This window comes from Phodopus roborovskii, unplaced genomic scaffold (genome assembly GCF_943737965.1).
Source record: "Phodopus roborovskii unplaced genomic scaffold, PHOROB, whole genome shotgun sequence".
Lineage (NCBI taxonomy): Eukaryota > Metazoa > Chordata > Mammalia > Rodentia > Cricetidae > Phodopus > Phodopus roborovskii.
This window is the reverse complement of record NW_026126418.1, coordinates 53683153-53708206: the sequence shown is the minus strand read 5'-3', so window position 1 is coordinate 53708206 and position 25054 is coordinate 53683153. Positions and strand designations below refer to the sequence as shown.

At 43.4% G+C, this 25054-nt stretch overlaps 1 protein-coding gene across 1 annotated transcript in view; it reads left to right on the top strand.

Annotated features, from left to right (window-relative positions):
- Nucleotides 1-19342, top strand: part of Kif5c (kinesin family member 5C) — a 151513-nt gene extending 132171 nt beyond the window's left edge. The window contains exons 24-26 of the mRNA XM_051184720.1: nt 3485-3701; nt 4758-4868; nt 18318-19342. Coding sequence (XP_051040677.1) covers nt 3485-3701; nt 4758-4861 — 321 coding nt within the window. The 3' untranslated portion in view covers nt 4862-4868; nt 18318-19342. The remainder of the gene's footprint in view (nt 1-3484; nt 3702-4757; nt 4869-18317) is intronic.
- The last annotated feature ends 5712 nt before the right edge of the window (nt 19343-25054 follow it).

Here is a 25054-nt window from a genome sequence, read left to right as displayed (position 1 = left end):
AAACAAGATCCTCCTCTGGCTGACACCATGCCTTCAATCTTTCTACTTTGACAGCAAGAAATTTCTGGGGAACTTCCAATTCCTTGGGGACCATTGCCTCAGTAGTCTAGTAACCAATGAAAGGGACACAAGTGTCTCTCTTCAGGTCTTCCCTCCTGCCAGGTTGGCTACAGTGGAAGGAATCTTCTCACAAATCAGATTAAGAGACAGGAAGTCGAATGCTGGAGTTCATCAGGCCCTCTCTCTCTTTTAAAAAATTTCCCTCAGTCCAGCACCCAGTAGGGTGATGATGCCACCATTCAGTCTGGATCTTCCCTCCTTAGTTAAACCTTTCTGGAAATTACCAAATATATGCCTAGATCTATGGTTATAAAGACAGTCAAGTTGACAAATAAGCACCATCAGTCCACTCCCTGTCAACTGAACACCCAAAAAGTGAATTTAGTTTTATATTTTATGTGTATAAATGTTTTCCTTGTATGTATGCCTGTGTACTGTATACATGCCTCCTGTCCAAGGAGGCCAGAAGAGGGTGCCAGATTCCCTGAAACTGGAGTTACAGTCATCTGTGAGTCAGTGAGTCACTGTGGATGTTAGGAATCGAACCCCATTCTCTGCAAGAACCAGTGCTCTTAACCACTGAGCCATCTCTTCTGTCCCTTCATCACATTTAAACCAAAACATTACACCTTGATCTTTAAAGACTCATAGCCATCAGTTAGGCATGGTGGCACACACTTTAATCCAAGCACTCAGGAGGCAGAGGCAGGTGGAGCTCTGAGAGTTCCAGGCTAGCCTGGTCTACAAAGGAAGTTCCAGAACAGCGAGGGCTGTAACACAGAGAAACCTTGTCTCAAAAAACAAGTAAAAAAATATTTTATGTGTATTGGTGCTTTGACTGCATGTATGTCTGAGTGAGGGTCTTAGAATTTGGAGTTATAGACAGTTGTGAGCTGCCATGTGGATGCTAAAAATCGAACCCAGGTCCTTTGGAAGAGCAGTCAGTGCTCTTAATCACTGAGCCATCTCCCCAGCCCTGATTCATAGCCATCTTATCATACAAAATGCATTTAGTTCATCTCCAGGAGTCCTTAAGTCTTACCAACACCAACATTTTTTGAAAGCCCAAGTTCAGAGTCTGCTCTGAGACTAAAGGTAACATTTTTAACTGTGAGCACCTGCATGGGGAAAAACAAAACATTTCCAAAAGGAAGAAACAAGGGAAAAGCATAAAAAGATTGGACCAAACCAAGTTAGAAATGAACCAGAGCAAACACCAAACCCTACCTAACATCTCAGTTTGTTACAGCATCATTTATGGTCCAGTGGGCTTCACAGCCCCACTCCTCAGGCTCTGTTGCCATGGCTCCCTGTGGCCTCTCTGTTGGGCTGGCTCTGCTCAGTACCTGCACATTTGTAGATTTCTAATATCCTCATGTACCCATTGCAGCTAGGGCTTCACCTTCACAGCTTTATGAACAACACACTCCTAAATACCATGCAGGTTATCTTTCCTCAACACAGGTTTCCTGACCTTAGTGGCCTTTTGGAACACTGGTATAAACTTCTATGACACCTCCCTCACTTTTAGATATTACATGCCTTCAAATTCAGTACCATGTGAATGGCACAAATTCTGCTGTTCACTCAAAATGTAATCTTGCCCCATGGAACCATAGCCACAGTAATCTTTTTGTGTCTCTCAGGCTGAGCCTGAAGAAACACTTTCCTGGAGCAGCATGCCCTAGAAGCTGTCATAATTCAAGTCTTTTCAAAGGAAAGACTTTTAAACATGTTAGGTAGGATTGTTAGGCTCAAGCTCACAGGTGGGGTGAGGCTCTACTGTCCCAGTTGTAATGTTTGAAGTTTCTCCTTAATGGCTTTAACAATTTAATTTCTTTAACAATTTTAATCATCCTGTCCATATCCACTTTAAACTCACACAGGCTCCTTTTGTAGTCCAATTTCATATTTTTATATCTTTGTGTTCTTTTTCACCACAAATCTAAGAAAAATAAGCAACAGCCATGCCACAGCCTGAAGATTATACGATTTTGAAATTCCTTGAATTCATTAGTCCATCACTTTTGAATTTAGCTCTGCTCAAATCTTCAGGGCAGAGATAGACTACAACTAGATTTTTTTTTTTTCTTTTTGCCAGACTATAACGTGAATGGTCTTTAGGTGGTTTCAACAACAGAGCCCTTGTTACTTATGCCACACCATGAGCCCAGCCTTCACTGTCCTCCTTTCTGTTGGCACCCTCCAAATTCCCACCAGAATAGTCCACAAAGCTCTGCCCATGGCACTGGAGGCCCCTCAAACCTGTATTTCCTTGGCAGGCCTCTTCCACATTCCCCCTGGTAAGCTGTCCCAAAGGTCTGAGAACAGCAGGCTTATTACAGCGGTGCCTTCCGACTCTGGGTCCACATTTCTGTATCTGTTACTGTTTTCATTTCTGTGACAAAATAGCTGACAAGAAGCAGGTCAAGAGAGGAAGGCTTTGTTCTATGGCTTGAGGGTACAGTCTGTTAGCACAGGAAAAGCATGGTGGGAGAATTGACTGGCAGCTGTACTAGCAAGAGTTTGCTCACATATGGGCATTTCAGGAAGCAGAAAAGATGAAGACTTCTGCTCATCAGGCTTACTCCTTTTTTCCCCTTTTACTCTAACCCGGTACTTCAGCCTATAGGATAGCTCTAACCACACTTGTGATAGGTCTTCCCTCAGTGAAACCTTTTGGGAAATATCCTGAGACACACATCTCTCCTTGTATGTGATTCTAAATTGGGTCATGTTGACAATGACGATTAACCAACCACAAAGCTCAAGTGAAGAGTCGGTGCGTTTTAGTGGGTACAGTTTCTAAGTGATTATCTCACTGTGACCTTTTCATTTTGTATATGTAACCCCCAAACTTGGAGTGGTTCAGCTCCATACACCAAGTCAGATGCTAGGAAATGATAGCACCAGCATTGGAGACTACCATCCACCAAGGGCCGGCCTGCTACTTCTTAATTATGGGTCCTAGCTAAAATGGAGCAAATAGAAGCCTCCATCCTCACCTCCATCTCTTGTGAGCATCTGGATATGGCACAGAGCTGGGTTTCAACCAGTGCCAATACAGACAGTGGGCTGCAGGAAGGTCTGCAGAGAATTCTGGGATGTGCGCATTTGCTGACTTCGAATTTCTCAACTCATGCATACATCCTAGAGTAATAAATTCCTAACAGCCCCTTCCTCCCCAGTACACACTCAAACAAAAGAGAAAATAAGCCTTCTCCCAGAATAATCATGTCCTGTGGCTTGATATGGCTTCCCCTTTTCTCCATCCCCCTCAAGACTGCTCCTAGTGAGTCAGGGTAACATCAAAGACACCTAGTCGGGTAATTGTTCAGCTGCTGAGCAGAGTTGTCCCTCTTCTTGCATGTCTTTGTCCTGCCAGGGACACAGCTCAAAACCGACTTTTTTGTCCCTGCTGCAGCTGGTCCGGGATAATGCAGACCTGCGCTGTGAGCTCCCCAAGCTGGAGAAGAGACTGCGTGCTACTGCCGAGCGTGTCAAGGCTCTGGAGAGTGCACTGAAAGAGGCCAAGGAGAATGCCATGAGGGACCGCAAGCGCTACCAGCAGGAGGTGGATCGCATCAAGGAGGCTGTGCGAGCCAAGAACATGGCCAGGAGGGCACATTCGGCTCAGATCGGTATGTGTGTTCCAAACATAGGGAGCTACTGTGCCTCTTTTTTAGGATTTCACTCATCTGAAAAGATATAATAGAGCCTGTGGGACTTGTAGTTCCTGGCACCTGGGTGCTCATCCTGGGGAAGCATAACAGTCAGGCACCACTGCCCTCCTGAATAGCCCTGTGTGTAGTGTGTTCTTCAGAACTATACTCTAAGCCCCACAAGCCAGCTGTGCTGCAGCTTTTGGCTGTAACCGGAGGCACACTCCTGGAACTAGCGTCATATATGAATATTTCTCAGCAGGATCATGAAGGAGACCATCTGTCTGCCTCGGGGAAAGCTTCTTGCATGCACTGGTTTAGAAATAACTGGAAAGAGCCTGGCTGGCAGCACTGAGCTGAGTGTTGCTGGAAGCTGATTGGTGGCCTGAAGTTCAAGCCCCCAGGCCTATGGAGTTGGACATTTACTGTAATAGGAATGGTGGTTGTAGCTTCTGTTCCATAGTAGATGCCAGGACAAAGCCAGGGGGATTATGGGACATACAGGTGTTCTCTAGATTTGTTTTTAATCGAAACACCTCTAATAATATATAACATTATTTTTCACCAGATATTGTTTTATAGCTATATTGTAAGATAGTGCCTTTGTGTTTTCATTCTTAAAATCCTATAGATTAGTGGTATATTGAATTTATTGGATTTCTTGCCCTTTGAGAGTCTACTGAACATTGTGGACTCTTTTCCTAGGAAACTCATCACAGGTGGAATTCTTGTGAAACCTATAGGGAACCATGGATATACTGCAGATAAAACCCCAAATCCTTTGCTTCTAATTTTCATTTATTTATTTTATTTTTCATACTTACAAATAAGATAATGAATAAATCACTTCTTTCTCCCTGTTCCCTGAATTATGTGGGTGCCCTGAATTTACCAACTCTACTTCTCAAAGGCCAGACCTCTTTTGACAGAAAGATCTTGGGGAGGGCAGTCTAGATAAGCAGTGCAAAGTGTTGATAAGCATCGTGACTGGTTGTCACTAATGATGTTGTTCTCTCTCCTTTCTCTGGGATATAGCCAAGCCCATCCGCCCAGGACATTACCCGGCATCATCTCCAACAGCTGTCCATGCCATCCGAGGAGGAGGTGGCTCTTCAAACCCCACTCACTACCAGAAGTAAATGCAGAGTGAGTTCCTGCAGTCTGGGGTGTTTTCTCTTTGCACCTGGGCTTATTTGGAGGCAGAGCCCTCTTGCTACTCCAGAGCCCCATCCCAGCTTTCAGCGACATTCTTTAATAGAAATAAGTTCAGCTCTGTCCCAGGAGAGGCCTGGGATCCAGACAAGACAGATCTGGGACTAGCTTTGTCAACATAGAGAGCCGTGAGGGTCTTCTAGCCATGGGTCTCTGGGGTTGGTACAACCCTGAGCCATGCCTGGCCTAATCACCCGCTTCTCAGGATAATGAGTGCCTCATCTGAGCTCTCTTTGGTCTGTGGGAATTCCCTCTGCCAGATAAGCATAGCAGGTGGCTTTTGGTCTCAGGATCGGAATATAAAGAGCCAGGAATTGTCATGTTTTTGTACTTAATGTGAGCCTCGACAAACAGGGTTTTGAAGAATGTATGATTTATATTCAAGTGGGCCTACACCCACTTTCTTTGAGATGTGGTCTTTGGGCCCTAGTTTTTGCAACACATATACTCAAATTGCTGTGACAGCAAAAAAGGAAAAGTGATATATTTTTGAAAAGAGAGTAAGGGAAGAGCCAAGCCTACCCCTAGTAACTGAATAGATTGGGCTGGCAGATGGACAATAGCGTGCTAGAAAACTTGGACAGGAAAACTCAAGACTTTGAGTGTATAGATGGGAGGAGGTGATCAGGAAACACTGATCCTGGGCTATGAGCCCTCACTAGGGAGGCTAGCTGACAAGGCAGGTGAGCATCCATCAAGCGATGTCTTTATGATCAAGAGGAATGGAGGAGAACCCCCATTTATTCAGTCCTTTCTGAATTGGGGTATAAGTGAATGAGAGGGAGCAAGGCCCTCATACAGGGCACAATGACAGCACTGCCAAGGCCCAGCTTTACACAAACAACAAGGAATAGTTCAGGGCCTGGTCCAATGAGCAGGAGCCAGAGGGCAGGCCTAGGTAGTCTGCACTGGGACAACATACATATCTTAAATGCGGATGAGCCACCCATCTATGTCCAAACTGTGCTTTCAGTCTGAAATAAAATTAAATTGGATTTTACTGAACTGTTTTTGGTTGCATGCTGTTAGTAGTGAGGACAAAACTGAAAGGTAGGCATTTTGGGCAGTTTAACACAGAAGAGCCTCAAATTCTGGTGGGGCCTGGAGGTGGAGATGGGGGCAGGGGCAGAGAGTGTACTTAGCATGTATGGGACCTGGGTTCAGTACAACACATCTTTGGTGAGCGGAGGCAGTACCTTAGACCATAGGCCAGGCTACTGATGGGATGGGGCCTACTTGGGCCTCTCTGTTTTACCAAGAATAGCTAATGGTTTTGATGTCCACCAGAATGTAATGCCTACTTCCCTGAAGTAACCATGGCCCATATACACTAGCAGTCTGTTTCTCATGGGAGGAAGCATAAGGTCTGGGGCCAGTTGGTGAGGTCCACAAATATCACAGAAACTTAAACTAACAGTCCTCTGTGGTCCCCAGAATGACTTCTGCTAGGCTTTGAGCCTTATGCCTTCTTTCCACAAGGAAGCCAGTGCAAGACAAGGTAGCACTCCTGGCCATAGCAGCCTCTCTTAAGTGGCCTCCCTTAGAGGACTGATGAAAACTGAGGTCTATATTCCCCTGACTGGATCAGAAGCACATGACCACACAGGAGGCTAGAAAAGGCAGCTCATTAGTTGGGCACATCAGTGCCCCAAAAGGGAACTATGTTTTATATTGTTGTGACCATAATTCAGCATTTGGGATATAGAAACAGGAAGATCAGAAGTTCAAGGTCATCCTCACATCCTCAACTATATATTTAGTTCCAGTCTAACCTGATATGTAGAAAGACCATCTCAAGAAAAGAAAAAAAAAATCAGAACTAGTAAAAATTTCAAAGCCTTCAGAGAAACAACCATAGCAATTTCTTTCTTTCTTTACTCAGTGAGCTGAAATTGAAGCCCTTTTATAGCATACTTTATCTATCCAGTACCATAGTTGGGTACTTCCTGTGTGTATCTAGTAAGTTTCAGGGACTTCCTAAGATTCCTAAATGTTAATGAGCTTCCTTCCAGGAAGGAATGTTCCAATTAAGAGCAATGCTATGCAACATTCCACGCCTTCCTATGGCTCTTAACATTCTTTGTATACTCTTTTCTGTGATGTTCCCTGAACCCCAGAGGGGGCGACCTGGATGTCTGTCTAAGGCCAAGCATTAAGCTACTGTATCACAGCAACAGTACATTGTTCTCAAGCACTTCACCAAGATTATGAGTTTCTGTGGTAAGCCACCATTTGCAGAACAGTGACTCACATGCATATGCACAATTGGCAGTATGACAGGCACATTACAACCAGTTAATAAAACCATAGCAGCTGCTTTTCCACTGGGTCCTGTGAACATCCTTAGCTTTCACTACCATAAATGAATTCCTCCTACTGAGTGGGCTTTAAATCTAATTGGAAAGCAGTTGGTCACAGCCCAAACCATCTATGCCACTGTTGCACCTGAGGTTATATCCTGCTTGGCATTTTGATAGTGTAGCATGCAGGGCCCAGTGTAGGACAGTTGTGACAGTTGGCTCCCAGCAGTCTGCACAGCGCCTCTCAGCATTATGAAGCAGCAGGGAGGAAACTTCCAGTTCAGTCCCAGCCTGACTTCTCTGGAAGCTTTCGGCACACTTTCCTGCTTATGCAGGATGCCTCTCTTTAAGTTCAACATCTGCCTTAACTGCTCCTCCACACGCTTTTATAAATCTGTAAGATGCTCAAGGGTTGTCCTTTTATAATGACAGAGTGTTACAGAGTGTACACAGGATTGCTGAAGGACCATTTTCATCCATTTCAAGTAAATGCCAGTTGGTCTTGAGCTGCTAAGGGCATACCAGAAAAGAAATCTTAACAAGACCTAATGCATACAAGAAGATCTCATCACATTTATAAATTCTTTCCTCAAAAGTGCAACGTTAGAAGCTGTTCACAGTGGCACATCTCTTTAATCCCAACACTTGTGAGGCAGAGGCAAGTGCATCTCTGAGTTCAAGGTCAGCCAGGTCTAGTTCCAGGACAGTCAGGATTGTTGCACAGAGAAACTCTGTCTTGACAAATCAAAATAAATAAATAAAAAGAGAAAAGGGGGAAAAGGTACATACAATGTTATGTATATTGGTATGGATGGGAGACTCTACCCGTCTAACCCTCTGTAATCTATAGACATTTCCATTGAGCCATCCAGCCTCCATACTGCTGTTGTCAGAGGCCTGTTGTATGTCTCTTTACTTGTGCTGTTGGTGGTGAGGCCAGCTGGTAGGCTTAATGTAAAGGGATGCACTCTTCACTTGCCACTGGAACTGACTCCTGACTTCAGACAGGCTGCAGCCTGGCACTGTAGCCCCGTCCTTTTCATCACCCCGGACAAGTTCCACCTTAGCACGTTTTATTCATGGCCTCTGCTCACTCCACATCAGGTTTAGTTTTTGCCATGCATATTATTGTATCATTTCTATCTTCTGTGAACTATTACTTCAGGCTTTAAAGCCTTTTAGAAGCTCCCTAGCACTGCGTTTGACTAGCACAAATCTTACTACACTTGCTAGCCCCTGCCGATCCCTCTTCTGTTTTTCCTTCTTATTATCTCTTGCTGTTGTGTTTCATGAGCCCCATGTACACGCTGGCTGTGTTGTTCAGATCTACCAGAGCTTCTCTTACACCATGGAGGTCACGTATCACCATGGTGCTCAGCAATGCCACCGAAGCCCCATAGTATTCCTGGGGTCCCAACGGAGTCAGTCTCTTTTTAAACTGTGTAAATGGGTCCATCAGTCCCAGTAAGCTAGGCATCTAGCTTACTACCTCTCTCAAGCTGATTATCTCAGTGACACCTGTCTTTTTATCATCTTCCAGCCCCTCATATTCATGAGGATCACACCTGGTGATGACGTTTAGTCCTAACGGTTCCCATGAGTCAGTCCATCCCATCCAACACTGGTTTCTCATGTAACAGTTTAGCTTTCCCATCTTTTGTCTCATTTCCTTCATTGCCACTGCACTCAGACTGATCCCATCTGCACCCGTGTTCCACAGCCCCACAAGCCAGGCAGTGACAGCCCCTTTTATCTTTAGAAGTCTTTCCCAATTCTCAGAGCTGAGAGACAGACACTTCCTGCTTATCCTGGTCTTGCATGAGCTGTTTTAATGCCCATATGTAATGGATTTCCCTTTTGAGAGCTATGGATTTTGTTGTTGCTGTTGTGTTTGTTTGGTTGTTTGTTTTAGAGACAGGGTTTCTCTGTGTAGTCCTCGCTGTCCTAGAACTCACTCCATCGACCAGGCTGACCTCTAACTCAGAGATCCACCTACCCCTGCCTCCTGAGCATAGGGGTTAAAGGGAAGCATCACCACCACCCAGCTCTTTGTGTTTTATCAAATCACTTTTACTTTATTCTCTTTTCCTCATTAGCTGACTTCTTCCATAGGCTCTAGTTTTTTTTTTTTTTTTTTTTTTTTTTTTATCCCAGAAAAAAAAGCTATTTAACATAGACTATTGCATTGTGTATCCATAATAAGAACAAGGAAATGCCTCTATGTAATACTTCCCTTTTCCACTATCCTTTCCAAATTGGGCTAATATGGAGGCAAGCAATTACTACATGTTCATTACCCTTTCTAAGGTACCCGTCAAACTAGCAAGCTCTACCTGGGAAGACAGCTGAGCTTCAGTTACATGTCTTTTCACCCATACCAGAGGTCAGACCACTGTTACTACAGCCAGTTCATGATCTCACCTCATACATGTCACTATCAGAGACTGTAACACATTATTTAATCTATCAGCTCTTTGGAGGTATCCCATGGTCATGAGGTATTCATCAAGAATTCATGCTACCCCATACCAAGCAGAGGAAAATGGCCACAAAGATGGGGAATCCACTAACCGGCAGTGTGGCCTTGGTTTTGTGCCCATCACACATCTCATAAAAACTGCAGCCACCATTTACAGCAAGAAAGCACACCATCCCATACCACACGGAGAAAGGTAGCCATGTTAGGATTTCCTCTCACAGGTCTTAACAACCATTGCAGGGACCATGCAGCCACCCCTTCCCAGCCTTTCTTTGGTTTATATCCATCCCTGACTAGGTACCATTTACATTGTGTGACATTATTCATCGGAGATGCAACACAAATAAATGTCTTTTCATCCAAGATAAGAAACCAATAGCAGACCAAAAATAATGATTACACCAAAGTTTAGTTAGGTGAATCAATCAGATCAGTTAGTGTTACTCACAGGAACAAGATGGTCCAAAGAAAGACAGCTGCATCATTGGAAGTCTATTGCAGCTGGAACCTTGGTGCTCTCTGCATGACTTGTAGGTAGCTCAGCAGGCGGGAGACTCTCTTCTGTAGTCCTTACTGCTTGCTCATCTAACCTTGCTGGAGTAGTGGGGATGCCTATAATGCCTGATCAGTTTCAGAGACTTTCTGAGACTTGTGGGTTGTTTACTTCCATAGTCTTAAGTATAGAACTTTTCAATTTGGGGGAAAGTGTTCCACTGTAGGTGGGTAGGATTCTGAAGCTCAGCCGAGGCCAGGGCCAAAGACCTCGAGAGTGAAGATGCACACATTGTGTTTGCAAGCTGATGTCTTAGAGAAGGTCCACAGAGTGGGGGGGGGGTGGAACATGGGGACAGATAGACTGACCTGAAAATTGACAAGTAAGAGGTCATTAAAAAGGAGGTGACACTAGGGGAAGATCTGAGTAGAAGAATGTAAGGTTACAGGGTGACAATTACTAGGTGATTGGTGAAAGCTAGATGGTGGTGACCTTGGACAGATTTAAGAGAGTTTGTGTGGAACTGGATGACAGGTGGTAGTGATAGATGGTACTGGGTGATGGGTGGTGGTGGTAGTGGCAAAGAGGAATGAGTCAGATACTGTGGAGCTATATTTGATGGAAGGCAGAGGTAAGGAGAATGTAGGGTTGAGATAGGTGCCTTTCTCTAAAAAAGCAGATGATATTCTAGTATAGCTGATTATTGACTGTGGTATCCATACACCTATGGTGGCAGGAGTAGAGGTGAAAGTATAGCAAGGGGGTAGGTGGGGTGGGCAGAGAGGTCAAACTGCCGGGGCATCAGGCTTCCTTTCTCAAGCAAGTGAAAAGCATAGGCTATCAGCACAACAGGTGGAGGGGAGAAAGGCTGCAGGCCTGAGAATAGACACGGTGTGAAATGACCCTCTCAGGCAATGCAGAGTGCTTGTTTGAGGTTCCACACTGAGTGTAGACACCCAGTTAAATATTTATCCAGCACTCTGGATCTGAGGGCCCTGGAGATAGCTCCTCTTGGCAATCTAATAGGGACTTGTTCAAGTACATCCACCAGATGGCGCTAGGAGGGCATTGCTAAATCCTCACCTATTAGACTTTGAAACCACATTTGTCATCTGCATGTGTGTGTGTGTGTGTGTGTGTGTGTGTGTGTGTGTGTGTGTGTAGACATATGTGGAGATATTTATGTATCTACATTATGTATAGAGGGAGGATATTTATTTGTCTCTTTCCCTTATTTATAGACCAGTGGTTTTCATCATGTTGTGATGACCTCCAACCATAAAATTATTTTCATTGCTATTTCAAAACTATATTTTTTCCTACCTTTATGAATCATAATGTAGACATCTGTGTTTTCCAGTGATCTTCGGAGACCCCATGAAGGGGTCATGTGACCCATAGGTTAGGACCTGTTGATCTATAATGGTAAAAACATTTCTAACAAATACAATTGTCAGAGGTCTCTCCCCAATGTTGATTGAACTTAATTTATTATAATACTTAAATGTTTATAAATCTAAAATAGTATACATTCCCTGTTCTTACATATTTAACATGGTCATAAAGTCAATTTAGAAATTATATTAAAACAAAACTACAAATCAAAAATCCAAACCACTTGGCTTTAGCATAATTTAATAAAAGACGAGTTTTCATTGAAAATAAACAGCAAAGTGCAATGTGACCTCTGTGTGCTGTTGCTGCGGTCCTTACTTGCGTGTACCTTGACCAGACCATGGTATCACACCCCTTTTGTTAAAACGACAGCACGCCTTTTCTTGTGCTGGAATTTATCACATCATTTCCCTACTAAGTGCTAGCCTGGAGACAGTTAAAGAGAAAAATAGAGTAGAGTATGAAGCTGGAGTGTGGTGGAATGTTTTGGTAAGCGTTGGTAAAATGTTTGGTGCCATTTTGGAAACTATAATGGTAGATGCAGAATGCCATTTAGTGCATGGAAAGTATATTTATTGAAGCAAATCAATGGTTTTCCATTCTGATTTCATGTTTTGAGACATAAGGAAAGCACTTGGGCAGCCACTTCCACAGCCTGTCAGGATCTCCTGCTTAGCATGGCCTAGAGGAGCCTAGGCGTCCTACTGTGACCCGACAGTCCCTGGACTTGTAACTGTCCTTGAGCAATATCCATCCTATTTAGGATCTCTAACATGAATAGGTTTCTGAATTATTAGTATAAATAGCATCTTTAAGTTCCTGGATAATGGGATGGAAAAGGTGTACAGTGAAGCTATGCCTGTGTTCATTGGTGATTGCTGCTACAGTAGTTCCCTATGACCCAGTCTGAAATCCCTACTCTTGCTACCACCTGGCCTGTGCACCTGCTCCGGTGCAGACCTTTAGCCTGCCCTGATGAGTGCATCTACTTGGAATGCACATATTACGTTATAGTCTCATCACAGTAAACTGGGCTCATGCAAGTGTGATTCCAGATATGCCCCTGGGGTGGGAGATCAGTAATTCTAACTCAGTTCTCTCCTGTGTGTTTCCTTGGCTCCCAGTACCTCCACCCCACCACACATCCTTTCACCATCTTCACTTACAAGGAAGCCGAAGCCTTAAACTTTTGGCCCAATTGCAGTATGTGTATGTCTTCCTTGAAGCTCCAATGTCCTCAGAACCCCCACCCCCACAGCCATCCCCTGCTTCCATCCCCCACCCAGGCAGCATGGCATTTCCTCACTAAGCGCTTGGTTACTTCTACATCAAGGCCCTTCCTTTTAGGCCTTTGATGATGGCCGAGGTTCCCAAGAGGATACACATTCACTCTACTCATCTGTGTCCCTGATTTTCTCCTGTCTTTTTCATTTGTGACATTTTGTCATAATCACCCAAATACCATTTGTGTTGCCCCATCATTAGGATGTCTCTTCACTGTCACCTTTTCTTGGGTGTGACACCCAATCACAAGTAAATTATCTTGTGTGTTCCTAAGCTGTACACACAGCTTGCTGTCCTCAGCAAAAATGGGGTCACACTGCACAGGGAGGGTGGATCAGATGTGGCTGTCAACTTAGATCCTGAAATTGGCATGTAGGTGGCATGTAGGCATCCTCCAGACAGGTGCAGTCCCCTCTAAATGTCTAGACCATTCATATTGCTCTTCTAAAATCTAGTTGTTTGTGACTAGATGATCTGTCCTAGTTAGGGTTTCTATTGTGTAAAGAGACACCATGACCACAGCAACTCTTATAAAGGGAAACATTTAATTGGGGTGGCTCATTCACAGTTTCCATTATTATCATGTTGGGGAACATGATGGCATGCAGGCAGACATGGTGCTGGAGGAGTAGCTAACTCCTACATTATTGAGGCAACAGGAAGTCAACTGAGACACTGGGCAGTATCCTGAGCATAGGAAACCTCAAAACCCACCTCACAAAGATACATGTCCTCCAACAAGGCCATATCCACTCCAACAAAGCCACGCCTCCTAATAGTGCCACTTCCTGTGAGATTATGGATCCAATTACATCAAACTACCACATGACCACAAAACTCATTCATTCGAGGAGCCCACTGCAGGCAGAAACAGTGAGTAGGTTCCAAACTGACTTTGGTCTGAGTCAGACAGGCTCTTACCTTCTGGCCAAGTCACTTTGTCTTTGTGCCTGTGTGTGACCAGCATCTACTTACAGGGTCCTTTGAGGATCAAATGTGTCAGTGTGCACCTAAAGCTTAGGGTCTGTGGGCACAGACCAGGCATTTGCAAGTCTCATAACCAGAGTAAAGGTTCAGGTTTCACAGGCCCCAGAACAGAGGCTGGACCACCTTGCCATATGCCAGGCAGATGGCAAAAGTCAGAGACAGATTTGCTCAGTGTGGCTGCATCAGGAAAAGGAACAAATAAGGTCTCCTGAGCCCGTCTGTTTCAGGGCGTTTGATGTAAGCTTTACATTTATCTACAGGGAGAACAGGTCAGGGGAAAGAGATGTATGCATAGCTGGACAGTGCTGGTCAAGGTGTGGTCAGTTTGCCATTGTCTTGGTTCCTATTCTGTGGGGGTCTGCAGAAGCCCGTATTGCTTGAGGCAGGTGGTTCTCAGGCGATGGTTCCTTCTATTTCAGGCTACAATCTGACCCTCATGGATACTTGCCTTCATGCAGGAGTAGGGGGTGTGGGGTATGGGGATGTGGGTAGGGAGTTAGAGGGTAAGGGAGCTGTCGTGAGGGTTTTCCTGAAACTCACAGTGGCTGTAGGTTAGGACAATGACATCGCTGCGCCTTTAGCTTCGAAAGGACATGAGCTGCATCAGTCCGAGCTCTGAGCGGTTAAGGGACCGAATTGAAGTAGTAAGCTAAGGAGCCAAAGCAGGAAGGTACAAAAGACCAGGATGCCATGTTTCATCCCACTTTCAGCTGCCTCATGGGCCTGTGGGAGGAGTCAGGGCTCATTAGCAGAAGCAGCCCTGTGCCTGTCTCTGTGCATGTCCACACTGGATAGCCAGGGTTCCTCATTCTGTGTGTCAAAGAGAAGGGCCAAACAGCCTTTGACCAGGGACTCAGAGCTTCTCTGTGCCAGTTCTTAAAGTTTTGTCCTTAGGAGCCTTTGTACCCTTAAAGAGGATCAGTAGCAACAGAAGGCTATGTTGTTATATGTATGTATCGTATACAATTTTAAAATAAAACATTAAGTGAATGGTTAATTGAAAGAAGTTACCATAATCGACTTAAAATATTTATTTTTAATTTTTTATGTGTGTATATGTGTGTATGTACACATGAGAACAGATGCCTCCAGAGGCCAGAAGATGGTGTCAGATCCCTTGGAGCTAGAGTTAGTGGAGGGTGCTGGGAAATGAACTCTGGTCCTCTGCAAGAGCAGTATGGTTCTTAATCACCGAACACTTTTTAAACAGTTTGTTTTCATTTAACTGTGTGTATCTGTTTGTGTGTCTCTGTGTGTCTATGTACATATGAATGACTATGGGCATAACTGTGTGTATCTGTGTGTCTCTGTATCTATGTACATATGAATGACTATGGGCATACACAACACGTTAGGGGAAAATTGTTCTTTCAAAATCCTTAGCTAATTGGCATTGCTTTGCACTTTGCAAATCTCTTGGATGTCTGCTCTAATAGGTAGCAGCTACTTCTCCAAGCTGCTGCTGCCTTGTCTGTTTCTCTGCGTGCCCTTGGCTGGAGTATGTGAAGGAAGCAGCCATCCTTGCCACTTCAGAGGAGATTCTTGCACAGTGATGTAGGGAAAGTTTAGGGCCCTTGTATAGGGATCTGATAAGACCATAAAGAAGGAATTAAAAAAAAAAAAAAACCCAGAAAAGAATTTAGCAAAATTCTGACCTTCGAAATACTGACTAATCTTATAGCAGTCGTGAAGCTGGGGTCTGAAGAAAAGAAGTTTCTTCAAGGACTAGGACAAAGGTACCAGCAGTGGGTGGTGTTGATGGCTTGGAAACTACCACCTAGAGTGCAGAGGGAGACTTGGTGGCACCAGGAAGAACTTGCTTCGGTAGTCTGGGTTTTGCATTTCTCCCGTCTGGGGAACTATTTCTTTCCCCTCTGCTACAGATTGCACCACAGTAACAAGCAAACTGTAACTGGTAATTCTTATAAATGGGGATTGAGCTACAGAAAGGGAAAGGGAAAGATAAAACTATGTACTGTTTGGATTAAGCTTAATTCTAGTGCAAGCAATTTCAAAAGCCAAAGTCGAGGGTTGCAATCGAAATATGTCTTGCAAAACCCTTATATATATATAATTAGCACCTTTGGCTTTCTCTGCCCCTTCTAAAGCAAGGTGATTCTATTTCCTTCTAAATCTGGTCACACGTTCCCACTCTGAACTGCTGGCCTCAGCTTGGCAGAGCCTCAGGTTAGTACACTGTCTGATCCCTTGGTCTGATTTCTTGCAACTGTTAGGCGAGTGAGTAACTCTTCTACAGCACTGGAGAGACAGTCAACAGAAGCGGATGTTAAGATGAACACAGGCAGACATGGTTTTCTTGTGGAGCGAAATAACTTACCTTCTATGTTTCCTTCCCTTTTCTGTGGTGCATTCATCAAAAGAAATGGGCATCTGGGTAGTGGGACCCAAAATGATCTGAGAATTTGAGTGAAGGGGGACAGATACTTCATTGTAGTGGAGAAAGGACCCTGTTTCAGCTTCTGCTTTTTCACTCAGCATCCTGTCACAGCCCACTTTTTCTCACTGCCCTTGAGGTGACTAAACTAAGTAGGTTGGGCCTCCCTTGTGTCTCCACCTCCCATTTTGTTCAAACTGTTAGGCCAAACGTGCTGGATCTTGTACTTAGGGGGAGGGGGGTTGAATGCCATCTTTCTTGTGGAAATCTTGTCACTTCATGGTCTGCTGGAGTTTTTGAGGGTGTGCCATGGCATTTGTGTGCTGAATACTTCCTGTGTCAACATGGGTTGCCTGCAGTCATTGTGTCAGTGTATAACCTCACAATGTAAGGTATGCACTCAGCACCTCCCTGCCTCTGGGCACACAGGAAGACCAATCCCCTCTGCCCAGGGCTCTGATATGTTTGGAAGAATGAACCCTTAGGTGAGTACGATCCCAGGGGTGGTTTTCAAAAAACCTTCCTTCCTGTTGGTTTTTAGCTCAAAGTCGATTGGAATTGACAACTTCATTCTGCACTCAACAGGAAGTATGGATTCTCTAAAGAAAGGCCGAGTGGAATGTGTCCTTCCTACAAACTTTTAGTTTTTCTTGCTGTAGCTTCTAGAAACTACAAGATTATCATCAAAGGTTCTTAAAGTTCCTTTTAATCGGGCAGGGTTGTAAGCGAAGGAAATGACATGGAGTGAGATTGCTGCATGTTTACTGTGGGGTCCAGGGGGAATGGGCATCCTTCAAAAGTATGAAGTGTCCTCTCTCTTGCCAGTTTCTCTTCTGTTCTGTGTTCCTCTTGCTTTTGTGTGTGTGTATGTGTGTTCACACACAATTTATGTTATGTTTGATTACACAAAATATGTGATGTTGATTATGGTATTATAAATGAGGAGGTTGAAGAGGAACAAACATAGCAAAAGTATCTTGGCAGGATGGAGAGTCACTGTAGGTGGGCATCAGTTTGGATTGAAGGCTAGAGGTAAACAGGAAGTACAGTGTGCTGGTTATTAGGTTATTAGGTTTAAACTCAGGAAAGCAGATGAGGTTTTCCTTGGGTCTGACATATTTCCTATTGTACCACTTCCTTTGGTTTCATAAGGATGGGGCTGTTCCTACCCATCATGTCCTCCGCCTCTTGCACCCTAGGGCATCAGGAGCTCTGCAGGAAATCCACAGGCCAGATTACAGATGGGCCAGGCCCCCATGATGCTGGCAGGGATTGATGCTTTTGGTATGTTCTGAGTGCTGAGTTTACTAGAGTTAGAGGTAGACCACTCAGGACTGGCTTCCAGTAAAGATTGGTCCACAACTCCCATCCTGGGGACCTACCTGCCTAGGATCAGATGGACAGATCTCCAGGGAGAGGCAGAGTGAACTCGAAGTGGGTATCATATTGAAACTTTTACAACTCCAATGCAGTGAAACACACTTGAAGATCAGTCCCCACCTGACCTGCCTGCCTGGTGATGTTTGTCCTGGTTATTAACAAATGATGTTGTCTGATTGTCCCTTAGGGCAGAAAGTACCCTCTGCTACTCTGATCACACACAGGCTCAGAACTTACTGGTTCTAAGAAGAGAATATAGACTGACTGTGTCGGGACAAAAATACTTAACTCTAGGATGTAGGAAGCTATATCATCCATTATGTGAGCTGAGTCCCAACTGAGAAGCACAGGTAGTGAAAAATAGACACAAGACTGAAAACCCTTGCAGGGTGGGGTGGTGTGTGCCACAGTCTTTCAGTGGCAATACTGTAGTGAAATGTAGCTCCACGTGTACGTAATATTTTAATATTAGACTACATAAGTAGATTATTAAGATTAATATTTCCTCTCCTTTTTCATGCCAACACCAGAAGAAATAGAATAAGGGGCTCACACTATATTTGTATTGGACTGCTTTGCTCTAGACACCTAGACTGGAACAAAAGGGCTGAGGAATGAATCTCTGCTGGTCCCTAACTCCTGTGTTCTTTCTCTCATTCTTTTTCAACAGATATGACTCCATGTAGCATGAAAAGGACTATATTAGTCACGAGTCCCTTTATTTTCCCCTCCTATACAGTTTCCATTTCTTTTTACACTTGCTTGCCCAGCTGTCTGTAGTACACCAGATTCAGGTGTTTGAGCTATGTAGAATTTGTGTGTACAGATGCGTGCTTGGATCCTTCTCCTAAGAACTGGAAGGAAGTGGTTACAAAACACCCACTTTCTGCTTGGAACCGTCCCCACTTCATGGCCTCCAGGATTGTGTGATCTCTGGAGGTCCCTGCAGTGCACTGATGCATTGGAATGGAACACTCTGCTGTGCCATCTTTGAGGGGACAACCAAGTGCTGTGGAATCAGTGACCATTCTCTGCCTCGACTGTCTGGTTTCCTGTAAAATAAACACATTACTTTATATTTTTAGGGAACAAAAAAACAGTGCTGCTATAGGGTTCAAAGTTTTCATTCTGAACACTTTTCCAAAACCAACACCAGAGAGCATTTTAAATAACCTGGTTATGTCTTTGGATCTATAAAATATACCTTTTAGTATGGCACCTGGTAAAATGAAAGCAGATTTCTTCAAGGCAGAAAAACAGTTTGACAGTAGCAGCGTAGGATTTGCTCAGACACATCTATGAAAATGGGAAGAGTCATACATTTCAGCTCCAAGCTGCTCGCTGGTACACCTGCAGTAACTAGTCTCTGCCAGCCCAATTGTTTGAACATCATTCCTCTAGAAGTGTTGGAAATGCTGCAGAATTGGATGAGTTGAGATGGGGTCCCCTACTTCGCACTGCTTCCTCCCAGTCCCCTGGAACCCAGACTGGGATGGCCTCTTTCTCTAGTGAGCCATCAAGCACTTGAGATGATCCTAAAGAAATCCAGCATCATTCCAGTAGTTGGAAAAGAATTTCCTCAGGGGAAAGTCATTGACGAGATTTGTGCTTGTCTGTGGATTCATTTTCATTGTAACCCATCATCACAAACTGCTAATTTGAAGTCTTTCTTTAGCACCAAATGGGATTTTTCTTCTTCTATTAGAGGATGGAAAAGAAAAGAAACAGTATAACTGGATTTTTTTTAAAAAAACATTTAACTATTATTTTATTTAAATCCATGAATCTAAAAGGAATTCTTTACTTCCAGCTGGGCTTACTAAAAGAATCAATTGCCAAGTAGTAGAGTTTCAAGGGAAACTGACAGGTTTAAATCAGTTGATACTATGTGCTGCTATTTGTTTTTATTAATTTAATGGTTAGTTCGTAACCTCTCCTCCAATCTCAGAGAAACCACCCTTCCTGGCATCTTATGTGCCCATGAAGTGTAAGCTCCACACCATCTTTTCTAGCTGACACCACTGAAATTTAAGTCTATGCCTGGGAGGGGTGGGGAGGGGCTTTAGGCTTTCTCATGGCTGTGAGGGTGGAGATAGAAAAAGTTAATATGTGCACTCATGCACATGCATGTGTAAAATGTCAAGGGTCATGTACATTACCTTCAGATTCTTTTTATATAGACTTTCCCTAACAAAGCAACATTGCTTTGACTTAATTTATTTGTTAAATGTTGCTCTTTTATCCACATGTATTTTGCTTTTAACTAGGCATGAAAAGAAGATAACTTCTATTGAAGTATTTATTTCACAAAGATGATTTTGTGTTTGTCTAACTGTGTTCACTTGGTTTAACTTTGTTGCCAGTGTCTGCTCAACATAACTGCTTGGCTGTGGTCTGGAGTCTGATGGGTACTTTGCAGGGCAAGTTTGCAAACCTTATCAGGGACTACCTGATACCAGATTAGAAGCTTGTTGCCTATGCTTGCCTCTGGCTTTGGAAGTTGAAACATTGGCCTGTAAGAGGACTGCCAATCAAATAATTCTATAGGACTTGCTATTGTCTTTTAGACAACTGTGGTGTTTAGAAATTGGGCACAGGTCAGTAATGCCATGTTCTTGGCTTTCATTAATATCCATTAGAAAATGGATTATTGTAGATTCTTTCTAAAGCAATTTCCCCCTAGGTTCCAGTTTTCTACTTCTGAAGAATTGTGGGGCACTTTCAAGTTTCAAAAGGCAGCATTCATTTGTAGTTCCCATTACTTGATCTCTTCAAGGGCCTTACAAAATTCACTGTACTTTTATTCACAGAGAAAGTTGGCTTTGATGTCTTTTAGAGATAATTCTGTTAGTTGCTGATCAGCCAGTCAGTTCTTCTAGCGTCAGTCTTTATAAGACCTCTAATCTAATTTTCTCACACTGTGACTAAAAGCTAGGCACATCATTGGAACAGATTATATAGTTTATTCAACAGGTCCCTTAATCTCACTTTGACTATTAATTCTTTTATCAGGACATGTTTATAAAAGTTTCATTGTTGAAAGCTTATTACATCCTATATTCTAAATGTAAAAAACCCACTTCTGAACAGCTAAGTGGTTGCACTGTTGGTCACACGCTGCACGTTACTGGTGTATATGTCAATGTGTACTCTGCTCTAAATAATTTACTATTTCATGCCTTTTTCTTGAAAGTTTACTCTGAAGTGCTGTCTGAGAACAGCCAATGGCTCATACAAATAAAGTCCACCTGCAGGACCACAGGGCGCTGATAATGAATGCAGTTATGGTTGGGACTTACACCAACAGCTGCATTTTGGTCTGTTCCTAGAGAATTCTGTATGTGCGTACCACCTTTTCAAATGAACAATTTGCTTTATTGAACAGCAGGTAGTACAACATTAGAGGTGTTAAAACTTTTAAAGGGTATAGAATTGTTTGGGGAAGAAAATCAGAATTTGTAGAAATGTTGGAATAAATGAAGGGCTAAAAAATGTTTGTCTAGAATGTAGATCCAGTGATCCCTGGAGTCTTCAAGTTCATATAGAGAAGTGATTTTTCCAGTCTTAAGATGGGCGCTACCAGGGCTCTTCACCAGAGCTTGAAGTGATGGGGTTTGTATAAGCTTCACTCTCCTAGAAGAATAGCTAAAGGAACATAAAGTTTCAACAGTCCCTTCCTTTGAAGGGTGGGTGCTATTGAGACTCTAGGTAAACAACATTGGGTAAACTAGTCTTCAGCAGAAGTTTGTCATGGGCAGGTTTCACTTCATTGTCTCACCCTATCTTAAGCAAGCTAAAGAACCATCATTGTTTAAAACTGCTTCATAACATAAGTTGAAGTTTTGAAACGGATATTGAGTAAGGACCAGATAACTGCCAAAGGAGGCACCATTTTTTGAATGGTTAGTTACTGCTTAGTTACTGAAAATTGTGTATCGATTTTAAATACTTGCCATGTGTGCAGCTTCAAGGGGAATAGGGCTTTCTGTGGAATTCTATCTGTCTAGTTTGTAAAGTGTATTGTGTACTGCAGATTTGTGTTCTCTGGGCTTTATGTCCTCCTGTACAGTAGATTTCATTAAGAAAAATTGTGGGCAAACTTGTTTCTGTGGTTTGATGGGGAGAGTGGCAGTGTGTATTAAATAGCTATCCTGTGAGATAGAAATGTCCCCAAAGATCTGGAAGCAACCCTCCCTGGCCCTTGGAAAACTCTGGTTATCTTCTAGATTCTAAATGAAGATGTATGGATACTCTGGCAGACTGCATGTTGTATAATTTGAAAATACTCAAAACTGGACAATAAAACCGAGTTAAACTTTGACTGGTCTGGTGTTCTTATCTGAGCCTCAGTGGAGCATATGACTTGAAGTCAGGAAGTGTGTGTTGGGATGACCCATCTTTTTAAAGTTGTTCATTTCAAAGGAGCAGCCAGCCACTCAACATGTAGCGCCACCTAAGTCTCTCTCTCTCCCCCCTCTTCCTGGCTTGATCTCCACTTACATTTGCTTTCATGGTAAAGCTAAAATAATAATAATAATAATAATAATCTACCTTTATCAAAAAAGCTGTCTTTTCTTATCTAGTGACAAAATTAATGATGGAAGGGTTTATGATGACCCATCTTTTTAAAGTTGTTCATTTCAAAGGAGCAGCCAGCCACTCAACATGTAGCGCCACCTAAGTCTCTCTCTCTCCCCCCTCTTCCTGGCTTGATCTCCACTTACATTTGCTTTCATGGTAAAGCTAAAATAATAATAATAATAATAATCTACCTTTATCAAAAAAGCTGTCTTTTCTTATCTAGTGACAAAATTAATGATGGAAGGGTTTATTTTGGCTCATGGTTTCAGAGTGTTCACTGTAGTGGGGAAGAGCATGCTCAGAGGCTTACCCATGGCAGTGGGAGTAACTTGCCAACATCATGGTTACCAGGAAGCAGAAAAAGGAGGCTGGAATCCCAGGCAAGCATAACTCTCAAGCACTTCCAGTGACCTGCTTCAGCCAGCTGGGCTCCACAGCCTTCAAAATGGCACTACAAGCTGGAGACCAAGTGCTCAAATTATGAGTCTGTAGGAGACATTTAAGATTTATATGGTGTACTTGAGAGATGGCTCAGTGGTTACAAGTACTGCCTGCTCTTCCAGAAGACCCTGGTTCAATTTCAAGCGCCTACATGGCAGTTCACAACTGTCCATAATTCCAGTTCCAGGGAACCTGACACCCATGGCAGAACACATTAAAAAAAAAATTCAAATGGTAACATCAACTATGTAAGGGCAAAATAAAAATCAAGCTAAAGCTCAGTAGACCAGCAGGTGAAGGTCTGAGTTTCTGCCTGCCTGAGGAAGACACCCATTCTCGTGGCAGGCATGGGGCAGTGGTGACCTTCATGGGAGCAATCAGAGTACTGTTTGTGCTGAATGCCTTCTTCTGGTGGCTCCTGAAAGTGATTGAGCCTTGTATATTTCTGTTTTGAGTTGGTTCTTAGTTTTTAAGGTACAACTCTGAACTCTCATGAGAAGACACTAGAGCATGAGGCCTTTGGCAGACCATAGGATGATTTGCTTAACGAGGTTACCTAAAGCAAGAAACCCTCGCTGCCTCCAGTTGCTGGGGTCATGTGACTTCACATGGACTGCATGTATAAAGCATCTTTGTTCTTGAGGTTTTGTTGATATTGCTTGTGCATGGGAGCCAGTTCAAAAACCTCTTTGCTTTAATCAGTTAAAAATGGAAAAGATGTGGACAGAGTGAAGGGTCTGTGTTTAAGAGCACTAGCTCCTCTTCTAGAGGACTCAGGTTCAATTCCCAGCACACACATTGTGGCTCACAACCCCCTGTAACTCCAGTCCCAGGGGATCTGATGCCCTCTTCTGGCCTTTGAGGCCACTGCCTGCACATGGTACATATAATACATGCAGAAAAAACAGCCATACAAAATAAATACGTGATTTAAAGAATTTTAATTGAAAAAGATGAATGCTAAATGAATAGTTAATAAGAGCAATGTGGACACTGCAAATAGTGTGCTTTTATGATGCTTATCCATCTGTCTAGAAGTAATTTTCCACATAACTCAGAAGAGGCACTATTCAGATACGACATTGTGGGGTCACTTATGTGGTTAAATCCACCTGTTTAAGATGGGAAGCAGTCCTCAGAAAGAAACAGATCACAAAGCATATTTCTGTATCACCAAGGTGATCAGGAGTGGCTTTCTCTGCAGCATGACTACCATGGCAGTTCCTGGGAAGATGTCTTCGAGTCTCCTGTCCCTGGCTCTAAGCTTTTCCCAGAACCCCTGAGCTGAAGCATCCTCGGGACAAAGTGAACCAAAGAAGTATCTGCCAAAGCAGTCACTGGTGATGTGAGTGTGGCAGGTGTAATTCTGACATTGTGACAGCCATGTCTTGTAATGTGTCTAAGGTACATAATACACTGGATAGAAGTAGGCGGCATTGCTCTGACACCTGAGATGTGCAGTCCCTGACAAGAGGCCTCTTGAGCTATAGGGTTGAGGTTCTCTCCTTGGCATTTCCATCCTGTCTGCAAAGAAAACAATTTCTATATAATTAGTTGGGCTCGTAATCTTTAAAAAACAAACAAACAAAAAACACTCTTGGAGGCCTCTCTTTACTGTGCCTGCAGTGGCGAAGGCTGGAATTCTTCTGCATTTGGTCTACTTTCCTTGTGAAAGGTATGATTTTGTTTTATTTTTGAATCCCAGATAACCTAGAACCATCCAGACCCTCACCACATTCTTGATGGACCTGAAGAGGAGTCACAATACAGCTCTTAAGAAGATTTAAACATAGCAAAATGTCATTGCTACAGAATTTGTAAATTAGGGAAGTCTGCAAACTTGTTTTAGGTGACATGTGACAGCATCAGGAACTTAAAATACCCAGAAAGCCACAGTAAGCAGTCAATTAATTCACAAGTGCATTCTGGCTGTGTGCCAGACACTATTCTAAGTGCTTTACATGTATTAATCCACCTAATCCTTCTAATAACCCCATGAGGTAGGCCCTGCTATCTGCTTTTCGCAGGTGAGGAAAGGGCACAGAGAGGTTAAGTAGCTTGCCCAAGTTCTCACAGCTGGCAAGAGGAGCAGCTGGGATTTAAAATCTAGTTCCAGGGCTTGTATGTTCAACAGCTAGCAAAATTGCCCCTCAAAACAATAATTGTGCGTGTGTGTGCTTCATGGGTAGATAAATAACCAGCAACCAGCTGCCAAGACCCCCCCCCTTTTTTTTTATTAAGAATGCATACAAAGCTTTATACTTCAGTAAATTTTCACAGGAATTGAAGACAACCTCATCGTTTGAATCGCTTCAACCAGTCGAGAAAAGACTTGGAATAGTAAGAAGGGGCATGCAAGGATGTCTGCAGACACTGAGCTCTAGG